We start from the raw sequence: 13,413 nt of genomic DNA, 5'->3' as shown, positions 1-13,413 counted from the left end.
TTTGAAGCAAGTTGAGGCCTGGGAACTCTATTTTTAAAATTATTTTTATGGGACTCTTTAAAATCAGGATTAATTATTGGATTCTGAGTATTAAGAGGCAGTAGTAGAAAGAACATTGAATTAGGAATCAAGGCCTTTGGGTTCTGCTATGCTTCTTTACAACATTAGTATTTTTTAAATGTATGTTGTAATTGAATAACAGATACTATGAACTATGGTTTCTTTCATTAAATGAAGCAAGATAAATTAAAAGATATTAAATACTCTGACTTCATACTCATTCAAATACTATTTTCCCCCCATGGGATAATTTCCATGGTTTTTATGGTCTTTTGAAATGCGTGAATCACAGGGTTTTTTTTTGTTTTTTGTTTTTTTTTTGTGAGAGAGAGCACACATAAGAGCGAGGGCGGGGGCAGAGGGAGAGGGAGATGCAGAGCTTGATCTCACAACCCTCAGGTCATGACCTGAGCCAAAATCAAGAGTCAGGTGCTTAACTGACTGAGGGACCCAGGTACCCCATAAATCACAGATCTTTAAGCACTTTTTCCTCTCAGTTAAGAGAAGAATAACTAGTCACCTCAAAGGATAACCTTGAAAATATTCATTAGAACTTTATGTCGGGCATTATAATCACTCCCTTGTGTATACCCCAAACTTCTTTGCTTTTCTCTCATACCTTTTACTTGCTTGTTGAAACCACAACCTTGTGTGAATCCAACTCTTTAATCTGTACCTGCATTGATACAGATGAGCGTAGCTGAAGGAAAACATAACTACACTGACTGATCTCATTAATTCATGACCACATACTTCAAGTGGGCCCTTAATGTTGCAAGTTCATCATACTATACTCCCCTAGGCCAATAATTCTCTCTAGATGACTATTTCAGACCCGTTTTCTCTCCTCAAATCTTCAGCACATCCTTCCTGACCCTCACTTTCAGATTTGACTTGCTTCCCACTTCACGGAGAAATTTGAAATGATCAAAGAGAACTTCCATAGACTCCCACTACCATGCCTATCTGCCTACCAGCATCTGCACTCACATAATCTGCCTTCCCATATATTACTATTGACGAATTATCCAAAGTTAGCATTCTACCTTTGCACTAGATCCCATCTCTTCAAACCTATTCAAAGACATTATGCCACCAATTCTCCTCTTTCTCTCCTATATCATCAATTCTTTTGTTCTGTATTACATCATTTTTACTAGCATGCAACCTTAATTTGCAAATCTTAAAAAAAAAAAAGAACTCTCTTTACTGCTACCTCTATCAGCTACTCACCCATTCCTTTTTTTTTTTTTTCCCCTCTGCAACCAAATGGCACAGGAGTTCTCTGTACTACCTGCTCCAGTTCCTCTCCTCCAAGTCTCTCTTAAACTTTCTCCAATAAGGCTTTTGTCCCCATCACTTCACTAAAATTACTTACATGAAGGTCACCAAAGATCTCCACAATGCTCAATCCCATAGTCAACTCTCAGTCTGAATTTCATTTAGCCTGTCAGTGAACAGCATTTGACAGAATTGATGATTTCCCTTTCCCTGATATACTCTCTTTGCTTAGCTCCCAAAACACCACATTCTTGATTTTCCTCCTAGCTCACTGGTCACTCCTTCTCAGACTCCTATGCCAGTTTCTTCTTTCTTTATTTTGAAATGATGCAGGCTCAGTCTGTAGTCATCTTCTCTTCTCTACCTACACTCATTCTCCTGATAATATCATCCAATCTTATAGCTTTAAATCCTCTCCCAAATTTATTGTTTACTTTGAACTTGAGAGTTATTTATCCAAATGCCTGTCCCATGTCTTCACTTGGATGTCTTCTAGATATCTAAACCTTGACATGTCCAAAGTTTGAACTGAATTGTAGATTGTCTCATTTCTGTTCCTGTACGCATCTTTGCATTTATGTTAGAAAAGGCAATATGATGCTTCCTGAAGTGTCTTTTTGAAAAGTCTCTTCTGTCTGCACCCTCTTTTTTGTTAGGTCCTAATTCCAATCTTACTGTTGATCAAGCGCAAATTACTAATTTTAATTTATTCTTAGATTTCCATTCTGCCAGGAAATACTCTTGGTTTCGCCTTTGGTATTTATCCAGAATTACACCACTTCTCATTGATGCCACCGCCACCATCCTAGTTCAAGCTACCGTCATTTTTCTCCTGGATTATTGAAATAGCTTTTTAACTGGTCTCCTTGTTTGTGTCCTTGGCCCCTGTGTTCTCAACACAGCAGCCAGAGTGACTCCAAATGAGATCATGCTACTCCTTTCCTCAAAACCCTACAACACTAACTCATTTCACTGAGAATAAAAGCCAAATACTTACAACGGTTTACTAAACCTACTCTGGCATCCCTGTACCTCTTCAAAGTAAACTACCACTTTCTGCCTTGCTCGCTCCTCTCCAGCCATTTGGCTTCTTTGCTCCTTGTTCTTCAGACCCTACAGCCATACTCCTGCCTTGACACTGTCCCATTGGCTCTTCTTTCCTGTCTGGATATCCCCCAGTTATTCTCATGGCTTAGTCCCTTGACTCCCTCAGATTTTTCTCAAATGACACTTTTCTCACTGATCTATCTGATGGTTCTGTTTATAATTGCCACTCTTTCCTCCCTGCCCACCCAGCCCACACCTCAGACCATGCCTTACTCTACTATAAATTTTTATTTTTACATAGTTTTAATCTTTCTAACATACCATAAAATTAATTTACTTATGTGTTTATTTTTTTATTGTTGGCATTCCCCATTAGAATGTGAGCTCCACAGACCTGATTTGTCCACTGGTGTATTAGTGGTGGGGCCAAGAACCTGACACAAATCGGCTCTCAATAAGTATTTGTTGATTGACAAAATAAATTGTATAATTTGAGTAGTCAAATATATATTCACTCATCGATTTGTTTTAAAATATCAAAATACCTGTGTTTCTGAACAAAAAATATTTCCTCAGAATATTCATCAGTACTGTTCATACATCTCTTTTCACACACCTTTCCCTCTTACTCTGAGATGAACACTCCTTGATGAAACAGGTGCTTTAGAATGGCTAATATCTTTTATGGTTTATCATTCGCCTTATCTAAGTATAGCTTTTTCCATCGTAAGACCCTGAGTTAACATAGCCAGTAAGGGATAATGACCCAGAAGACCAAATAATACCACTTGCTTTCTGAGATTTGTGGAAGCTAAGAAGTGTTTCCTGGGTGACTGTTGGGTATTGAAGGTACTGAGGCCACTCTTAAAGCCCTTTACAATGGATAATAATTATTTATATGTAAAGGCAGTTCCTCCATCAGTCGACAGACATCCTCTCTTTTATCTTTGAACTTTAGTTCAGTGTACCTATTCATATACCTGGAAAACTGTAAAAACATTAAACAATGAACTTTTCTATATTTTGTGCATTTCAAAGCCTATTTTTCTCATGTTTCAAACCTGTGCCATTTTACCTAAACGTCCCATTGTACATAAGAACATTTGATAATGATTACGCTATTTTGGAACGGCAGTCAAGTAAAAATTTTAATTGCACCACTTTAAGAATTTTTATGATCCTTTTAAGTCCTTTTGAACACGCTGGCATACTCTAAGATAACGGATAGGTGGGATTTTCTGATTTTTAAAAATCTCTGTCACTGACAAAAGTGGGTGAAATAGACTTGTGAATAAGACAGCACTTACATAAGCCTCAGCTAATTTTTCAATGGCTCAACTGAAGTCTCCTTTTGTAATAATCTTTTGAATCTCTGTAAGTCAGAAAAAACCATATTGTAAATCATTCCATGGGTAGGAAGATATCAGCCAGAATAAAAGAGGGAACTACCCTTAAAAATAGTTAATGGTAATAGTTTAAGTTTATTGAACAGTTGAACTATGCCAGGCACATAACGCCACCATACCTAGTACCTCCTCACTCCAACCTACCCAGCCCTCGAGGGTCTCTCTGTCCCCTTCCTTTCCTTCCTTTGTCTTCATAGCTCTATCTCTACTTGATGTTAGAGATTTGTTGTTTGTCTCCAGTAAGAATGCTTTTTCTTGCTCATCTTTGCCTCTCTAGCATCCATAACAATGCATGGCACACGAGGCCCCCAGTAAAGATTAGTTGAAAGAATGAACAAATGTCCATCACGTCATTTAATTTTCTCAATCCCACTGACAGATGTTATTACTACTAGTAAATGGAGGAGGGAACTGAAGCTTTAGGAGGCTTAGATAACTTGCTAGAAGTCATGCAGCAAATAAGTAACAGAGCCTGGGTTCTTAGCCACTCTGCATATTGCCTCAAGGGAAAAAAATCTGTTTTTGTTATTTACAACTAGCACCTGAAATTAAAAAACAAAAACAAAAAACTTCCTGCAGGAGAAGAGGAAGATTCCTGCTGTACCGAATGGAACAGCAGCTCATGGGGAAGCAGAGCCCCACGGAGGACATAGTGGACCCGAACTCCAGCGAACTGGAAGGTTAGTGAAAAGCACTTGTATGGGACTTCAAAGACCAAATGAGACACCGTTCTTTGTGTCAGGAATTGCTGTTTTGAGATGTAATTTTTTTTTAGACTTTGAGTACTTAGTGAATACTGATTTATTTGAATACCTATTTATTTGTTTGAATACCTAGTACTTGAATACCTACTTAATGCCGATTAATTTGATTTCCCAGTATTTGCTAATGATTTTTTTACTATTAAAGTGGATACATCATTCCATTTTATCTTACCTAGTCTTTCATTTTGCTGTGCATAAAATGCATTCACAGATTCTTAGAATGAATAAGAAAACTGTCAGTTGCCCCTTCTAAAAGAGCCCGTTGAAAGCTTCAAGTTCAATATGGAAATAAAAATAAATACCAAGAACACAGTCTTATAGACCCTGTCTCATTATATGCAAGTAGGATGTATATAATAGTATTTTTTATTTTTATGGTTGTAATTTGAAAGAGCTATATGATTTATTTTTCTAATCACACATCTTTGAAGAGATGAAAGCTTCAATTTATTCCTTAAAATGGTTCTTTATCGTTTTTTGACAGCTTGTCTCTCTCCAAGCAATGTGTGAGCAGAAAATCAGAAAGCCTTGGGAGGGTCTGTCTTCAGGGAATATGTGCGCACACAGCCTCCATTATAATTGAAGGCAATGGCAAAGGCTTTGCAGGATTGGTACTCCCCTCCTCTCAAGGCCATTTCCGGACTGCTTTCACTGTGTCCTCTAAGCCGACTTTCCGGTTTCTGACAACTCTGTGCATTTTAATTCTTCTCTGTTCTTTCCCTTTATCTATGTTTTGTCTCTGAGGAAATGTCCTTGAACGTCTTCCTCGGGCTCCATACATAATTTGAGATGATTCAAACAATTTTTTCCTTTTCCCTTTACTGGAAGCGCGGTTACTCCTTCTGTTTGCTTTCGTATTTTCAAATGCTGTCTTTTTATTTTTGGTGGTTCTTTTTTTCTCTCTCTTTCTCTCTCTCTCTCTCAGGTATAACATGCCACATAGCTTAGATTTTTTTCGAAGTTCACTTTTCCTTACTGCTTCCTAAATCCTCCCAGGTCACCAATATCCGGTATCTTCGCTTCTCCAGAGTTCTTCCACAGATTCTGTTGCTGACATGACTTGAAGTATCCATTACTCATCTGCTCTCCTGGAGTTGCTGGTGTACATCTGGGCTGCCCTTGCACTGTTCTCTGCAATGACCTCCCACTTCCGGATTTAGATTTTTGCTGCTAAAAGCACGTTCATTACACAGTAATATAATAGCTATTTAGACTAATGTATGCCCTAATAAGTAATTAATTAGAAAACAACGGTCTAGTAGGAAGTACTACCAAACCTATAAATATTAACCACTAAGTAACAGTTCATAACCACCTCAAAATATTTTGGGGATTAGGTGGGGTATAAATTATAAATGAATGAATAAATAGTAGATTAAATCTATTTTGAATTGTGACTTTGATAAGTTAACACATCATTCAGAAATGATCCTCCCCAAATAAAACCTATGCATATGTTTAACAAACACAGGTATGGGAAACTAAGGTGATCTCTGTGTGTGTGAGTTTCACGGGTTCACTGTAAGCTTCTTTGGATTTAAATGTCCTTTTTTCAGTTAGAATTTCATCCCACTCAGTTTCTGCTACTGCCTATCTTTCTGATGGAAGCAATCACTAGAAAAACGTAGTGATTCTATCACTTACATAATAGTAAGATAGTTACTAACGTTACTATTGTGTCTATGTCAGTCAGATCAGGGCAATTAAAAATGATAGTCAAAATTTTCAGTTATCCTGACGATATACATTTTTCAAGGCAAACCAGAATTTGTTTCTCAAGAGAACAATAATTTTTGAGGTGATTCTTAGATTGCCAGTGAATGTATCTATCTAGAAAATAAGTAACAAAACTTAATATTTTTGCATAATCCAAATATATTCAGCATACTGGCAGTATATTGGAACATAATGTGTTTTTTAACCTTCCCGTAGGAACTTAATCATGGTCTTATTCATTTTAATATGACATCTTTATTCCATGGAGCACAAAGAGCTCTTAGTAGCCAAATGTTAAATCCACATATTATTACTAAATGTTCAAAGAATGAGAATACTTGTTCATTAATACTCTCGTTCCTAGTCGATTGAAAACATTTTGGTCCTTAAATTTTAGGGAGCATTTCACAATTTAATGCTATTTGCCCCTCCTCTTTCAAGTGTTTCAATGTGGTTTTTGGATACATTTAGAATAAGTGAATTTATACCAAGGAAGGTCACCATTGTCTTGTGAATGATAGATGTTGGGATATGTCTAGATAAAAGTGGATCAAAATTACATTTTTCTAGGTTGGTTATTTTTATTAATTTTTTAAAAAGATTTTTAAATTTATTTATTGAGAGAGAGCGAGAATGATAGCATGAGAGGGGGGAGGGTCAGGGGGAGAAGCAGACTCCCTGCTGAGCAGGGAGCCCGATGCGGGACTCGATCCTGGGACTCCAGGATCATGACCTGAGCTGAAGGCAGACACTTAACTGACTAAGCCACCCAGGCGCCCTCTAGGTTGGTTATTTTAAGGTCCCCTTCCTAATTCCCTAAAAATGGCAACAATCATGGAAGCAATCTGTCTTTACTAGGTATTCCTGTTGTCCATAAGGCCATTTAGATGCCTGGAAACAATACATGGTGAGGAATATTTTGGCAGAGAAAGTAGGTAACTGGAGCCGTGGTTAAACACTCCATCTTCTCTCCAGGGGAATGCTCACTATTGGAGAATACGAAAGCCAGTTTACCTTCCCAACCTTCACTTTCTGCCATGCTAAATGAAATGTAAACAATTGGGAAATACTGCCAGTGATTGAGGGTAGTAGACCCGAGTTTAGGAGGAATTGATGGATACAGAAATGGCATGGAGATTAGAGTAATCCTTAAATCTCATTACTTGAATTTTGTTGGAGGAACTGCTCTGAACCTTGTTTAAGAGAACCTGGGGTTTTTTGGTTGCTGGCCCAATATCTGGTTAGGACTTGAAGTAACATAGTGGTGCAAAGCCGTCTCTGTAGATCACAATAATACAATGTAGCAGGTTAAAATGGGTCTCATCTCTGCTCATGGAAAACATATACTGTGACCTGGCAACAGAGTAAATGAGGGTTTTGATTTGTGTGGGTTTTTTTTTATATTTGGATTTCACTCTTGTGTTTCTCCCCCCTGTCTTAGGATTTTTGGGGGACTTATTTTAGATATCAAAAGAAAAGCTCCATACTTCTGGAGTGACTTCAGAGATGCTTTCAGCCTGCAGTGCTTAGCATCTTTTCTGTTTCTCTACTGCGCGTGTATGTCTCCTGTTATCACGTTTGGAGGACTGCTGGGAGAAGCAACTGAAGGTCGTATAGTATGTATTATGCTCTCCTTGGATTTTTAAAGCTCAGTCAGTGTTTAAGATTCATAGTTAGATAAGTGTCCATAAGCTTTTGGATTCCGTCTTGAGGAGAGATTTGATGTGTGGTCTTACTGGTACACTTCATATGAGTTTCCTGGATGGCAGGTAGAACTGGTACTCTGGGAGTGGAATACCTCAGAAGTTAGCTCTCAGTCTCACACAAGGTTCTGGTCTCATTCCTGACCCCCAATCCTTGGCTAGCTTTTTGCTCTGGTTCTCACCTCACAAGGAGCGCATTTCCTGTTTATACAGGCTATGCTTCTGTCCTGACACTTACCACGAATACATGTAAATTGTTAGTAGGAAAAAAAAAAACAAGATAAGGAATGTGGAGAGGACATATCCCCACTGAGTACCACTCATATTCTGCTGACTGCTTGTCCCTTTTCTTTTTTTTAATCTTTTTTTTTTTAACATTTTATTTATTTGACAGAGAGAGACAGATAGTTACAGAGATAGCGAGAAAGAGCACAAGCAGGGGGAGAGGCAAAGGGAGAAGGAGAAGCAGGTTCCCCGTGGGGCAGGGAACCGGACGTGGGGCTCGATCCCAGGACCCTGGGATCATGACCTGAGCCGAAGGCAGACGCTTAACGACTGAGCCACCCAGGGACCCCTGCTTGTCCCTTTTCTTATCCTCCTACCCCACATCCTGCCCAAGGTCGCTAGGCTTTTCAGAGCAAAGGAGAAAGAATATACTCATGTATTTTAAATATTTTCTCCCTAGTTATAATGGTTGCCTGTACAGCTTAGATAATGGACTTATTTGTATCTCCACACAGAGTGCAATCGAATCTCTCTTTGGAGCATCTATGACTGGGATAGCCTATTCTCTCTTTGGTGGACAGCCTCTTACCATATTAGGCAGTACGGGACCAGTTTTGGTGTTTGAAAAAATTTTGTTTAAATTTTGCAAGTAAGTGTCAAATACTTTTGGCCCTTAGCCCCTTTCTATTTCTCCACTGTATTTATACTTCTCCCAACATCACATTCGGAGTCTGCTGGGAGAGGTAGAAGTGGCTGATTAGATTCAGTTTGCCATTTTTGTCTCTCCATGGAAATAAAGGAAAAATAAAAGATTTGTGTAATATGTTAAGTAAAATTTCTAAAAAATGATACTCTGTTTTAAACACTGAGAAACCCCTTTCAGTTTTGTCCCCTTAAGATGTTCCCTTTAGACAGTCTTGAATTTAGATATTCATGGGATGTGAAGCTTGTTTACTTTCACTTCCTGAATTAGACTTATTTCCATCTATTTAAAATGGTGGCAAGCTGTTAAATGACCTTATTCCCACTGTTCTTTTCCTCCTTCTAGAGAATATGGGCTGTCATACCTATCTTTAAGAGCTAGTATTGGACTTTGGACTGCAACTCTGTGTATCATACTCGTGGCCACCGATGCAAGTTCCCTCGTCTGCTATATCACCCGGTTTACTGAAGAAGCTTTTGCTTCTCTTATTTGCATCATTTTCATCTATGAGGCCCTGGAGAAGTTGTTTGAACTCAGTGAAGCATATCCAATCAACATGCATAATGATTTGGAACTGCTGACACAATACTCGTAAGTAATATTTCTCCTGTTGGCTGTGGGTTTTTCTCTTTACAAAATTGCTATTGTTTTAAGAAATATGAGAAACACCCTGCATATAAAGTGACTTAAATTGATTCACGATCTAAATCCCTGAACAGACTCTCAGAGTTGAACAGGATTTTAAAAGTCCTTTCATTAGCTACTTATCTGACATTTGATTTCTCATTATACAAACACAAACAAAACTCACTGAATTTAAATGTAATTTTGCTTTCAGTACTTACAACTTTTATGATGGAGGTACTCAGGCTTTGCCTGTTGAAGGTGATATTACCGTTTAGGATTAAAGATGGGACTATACCTACTGCACTTTCTAGTTTTAGTACGCCAGCCATTTGAAATTTCTCTAATGCTGTGTTTGCAGAGTGTATGTGGACATTACGTTGCGCCTTTCTTTGATTTAATTTTAGGATTTTTTTGTTGCATTTATATATACACATTTTTGTACAACAGATATTTGAAGCAATATGTTCTTTACAAGGCAGTTAACTACCAACGTTCTTCTTATAAACTGCTTAGATATAGCTTCAAATCCTTTGAAGGTTTATTTATTACCTTTATTTACTAGTGGAAGACATTGGAACTGTTGAAACTAGGCCAAAATACTATATTGTTAGAATTTTGTTAAGAATGATGTAATAACACAGTGTTGAAAATAGCATGATTTTTAGTACCTTAAATTTTTCCTGGTCATCAGAGATATCTTTAACAGTATACCTCTGTTTCAGACAAGAAAAACCAGAGTGGAAATATAAAATAACTTTCCCAAAAGGCAAATAGTTAGGGTGTTGTGAACAGGACTCAGAAGTGGATGAAGGAGGTGTCAAGGACACTCAGGAAGCAGGCAAATCAGAAGAATGATCAGCTTGATCAGAATGAGGGATAGCCCTTTCATTTCTCTTTAGAGAGCAGTGTCACCTAATTTGGATATCCTTGCTAAGATATATATTTATCTGCTTGGATTTTTCAAACTTATTACATGCCAAGCACTACGCTAGAGGTATAAATAATATTCTGTCCTGAGTGAGCTTCCAGTTTAGTAGGGAATGTAGACAAACAGACAACACAATTAGGTAAGTGCTGTGTTAAGAGATTGATACAGAATGCAATGGTACCACACCAGAAGAACACCCTACCCAGATTTTGAGTTCATAGAGGACTTCCTGGAGGAAGTGACATAGAAGACCAAAATAGCAGTAGGAGTTAGGAAGATGCTGAGGAATGGGGTAGGAGAGAGGTCCAGATGGAAGGAAAGGCACAGGTCTGGATGTAAGAAATGCATTAAAACTTTGTAATATTTGTCAAAAGTCATAGAGATAGTGGTAAAACAAGAAATTAGATTCAGGTTTTAGGATTTTGATGCAATTTTTAGTTCACTGGTGAATACAAATAAACTCTCCAAGAGAAACAACATAGAACAAGTAAATCAGGTAAAAGCAGAACTATTCTGTTTGAAGTGGTGGGAGGCACCACCTGTCCACCCTTCCAGTTGTTCCTGAACCCTCAGTGGCCACTTCTAAGGTACTTCCGACTGAGGAATACCATTTAATATCTCTCCGGGTTTAAAAAGGAAAAAGATCAGAGAAGCAAAGACTGTGCCCTGGATAATGGTCATAGTTTGAAGGTAGAAGAAAAAATAAGAGAGAAGGATCAGAAAAACAAAAACAAAAACCTGGATAATGTCAGGTTGTCAAAGACAAGGGATGAGGCTGTGCCAAGAGACTGTTAGAGGACAGTGGTAGAGATCAAACCGAACGAGGGAGAGAGATCATGATTAACTTAAGAAACAGCATCGGGTAGGGAGGGGAGGTAGAACTACAAGCTAGTTTGCAAAAGATGAAGAAGGGAGTAGGCGGTAACGACGTGGAGAAAGTATGCACAGACCATTTTGGTGTCAAAGAAACTGAAAAACAGTGTCTGCTGGAGAGGGCAGTGAGATACCGCGAATGGTCATTTGTGACAGAAAAGAGGTATCTGTGTTTGGAAATGAGGACATAGAGGCAGAGGAAAGAGAGAGATTTGAGATGATGGTGAGAGAGTAGATAAATGTGGGATTGCAACCTCCCCAAAAGTGGTGAGATCAAGACAAATTGTGGGGTTCAGTAAGACAAATGCTCAGAGGATAATTGGAGAGCAAAAATAGCTTTGTTTGTCCATGATTCCTGCTTTTCAGGGCAATCAGGAGGAGAGTTGCATGGGTCTTGACTCTCTCAATGTTTCCATCTCCACTTTTCTAAGAACAGATCCCCACAAGTTTAAGTTCAAGTTATGCTTTATCACAGTGTACGCATCCAAAAACTAATCATTTGAAGGCTGAGCAGGAATGTGTGCTAATCACTGTGTTCCATTGCCCAAGTGCTCTTCTCAACCACAATTAGGAAAGATTGGTTCATCCTGCTGGGTGCTGAGGTTTTAGTATCATTTGGTGCTGAAATGGGTGTAAGAGAAACAGGGAGGTTGACAGTCTCCCTGGGAAATGTGCTGATCAGATATCTGTACTGTACCATCCTCACTTTAATTTTCACGCTGTGATTCCCAGGCTCCCAATACCACTCACATTGTGCTCATGAATCTGATCAGTAGTGCCATTACCTGGTCTTCGGAGAAGCAAAGCTAATATTTTGCTATGCATATAACACATATATTGATCAATGTACGTTTAGTCATGTGCATTTAAAAAAGTAAGTAAAATATTGCTAACGAAAATGTCTAATGCATTTTATAACCTCATACATGTGCTTGAAAGCATTTTCTGTTTCATGGATTCCATATAACACTTTTGGTGGTTTTCTTGTTCTTGCCACTGTGACCCTTTCACACTAATCAGTTTGTAAGTGCCATTATACTCATGCTCACCTAAAATTTTCTACTGATGTTGCTGGCCTCATGCTTTCACAGTTTTTATGAGAAAAATTCTTAGAAAATGTCATAGCTAGGATGCAATATATCTGAGATTGCAATCTTTGCAAAATTAATATGCCCATGCTTTCACATATCTTGTTTAGGTGTAAGATATTGAAAAAGGCATCATATTTAGGATCTGTGTTTCAGATATTCTTTATACTTGGGCCTCCTATATTCAGATTTTCTTAAATTCATAGTTTTACCAACCAAATAACAAAATGTCTTTGATTTTTTTTAAAAAGACTTTCCTAGTTTCTCTGGCATCCTAACCTTATAATGTGGTAATGTGTAGACCTTATATTTGAAGCAATAAGCTTTCTTTTCATTGTGCCAAGTGCAAGTGTCAAGATAATCAATTTAGTTTCAAGAATATATACATTACACCAGATGATCAAGCTGAATATGTCAAGTTAGCAATAAGTAATGAGTTTGTGGGAATAACTTTTTCTAGGTTGCTTTGATTTTAAGAAATGGCAAAAATAGAATAAAACATTCTGCTTATATAAGATGGAAAGTTCCTTCAATATATAGTAATAATCTAAAGCTCTCAAAGATGGCTAGCTAAAGAAAAATTGGGGTGGTATTAATTCTTTGCAGTTGGTTGGGTCAAAGCAAAGAGCAGGGTCTATTACTCTAGTTTCCAATATGCTAGCAGACTAGAGTTAAATAATATCCAACAATTACCATGTCATTAGGAGGAGTGATTTTACTACTGGGTTACTGAAAGATTTTTTGTTTGTTTAGTTTTGTTTTTTTACCCCTATCTCTTTGTTGTTTATTCCAATTCCCAGCCTTCCACATAACCCAGGACTATTCTGGATAAATGTTATTTATTGACTGACCTTATACTCATAGAAGAATATTATTTTTATTATCTCCTCAACTAGATTTGAGCCTCCTTGAAGGTAGAAAACATGCAATAATTTTATCCCTCCAACCCCAGCATAATACCATAACTATAGTAAGTGATACATATTGATTAA

At 37.8% G+C, this 13,413-nt stretch overlaps 1 protein-coding gene across 4 annotated transcripts in view; it reads left to right on the top strand.

Moving 5' to 3' along the window:
• Positions 1-13,413, top strand: part of SLC4A10 (solute carrier family 4 member 10) — a 283,508-nt gene that overhangs the window by 201,909 nt on the left and 68,186 nt on the right. For all 4 annotated transcript variants that reach the window (XM_081814312.1, XM_081814314.1, XM_081814313.1 and 1 more), the window contains 4 exons: positions 4,374-4,474; positions 7,716-7,890; positions 8,718-8,851; positions 9,251-9,496. In XM_081814312.1, the coding sequence (XP_081670438.1) occupies positions 4,374-4,474; positions 7,716-7,890; positions 8,718-8,851; positions 9,251-9,496 (656 nt within the window). The remainder of the gene's footprint in view (positions 1-4,373; positions 4,475-7,715; positions 7,891-8,717; positions 8,852-9,250; positions 9,497-13,413) is intronic.

The sequence above is a fragment of the Leptonychotes weddellii genome, chromosome 3 (assembly GCF_054177405.1).
Source record: "Leptonychotes weddellii isolate Sample4059 chromosome 3, ASM5417740v2, whole genome shotgun sequence".
NCBI lineage: Eukaryota > Metazoa > Chordata > Mammalia > Carnivora > Phocidae > Leptonychotes > Leptonychotes weddellii.
The sequence above is the reverse complement of the archived record's forward strand: the minus strand, read 5'-3'. Positions and strand labels throughout refer to the sequence as shown.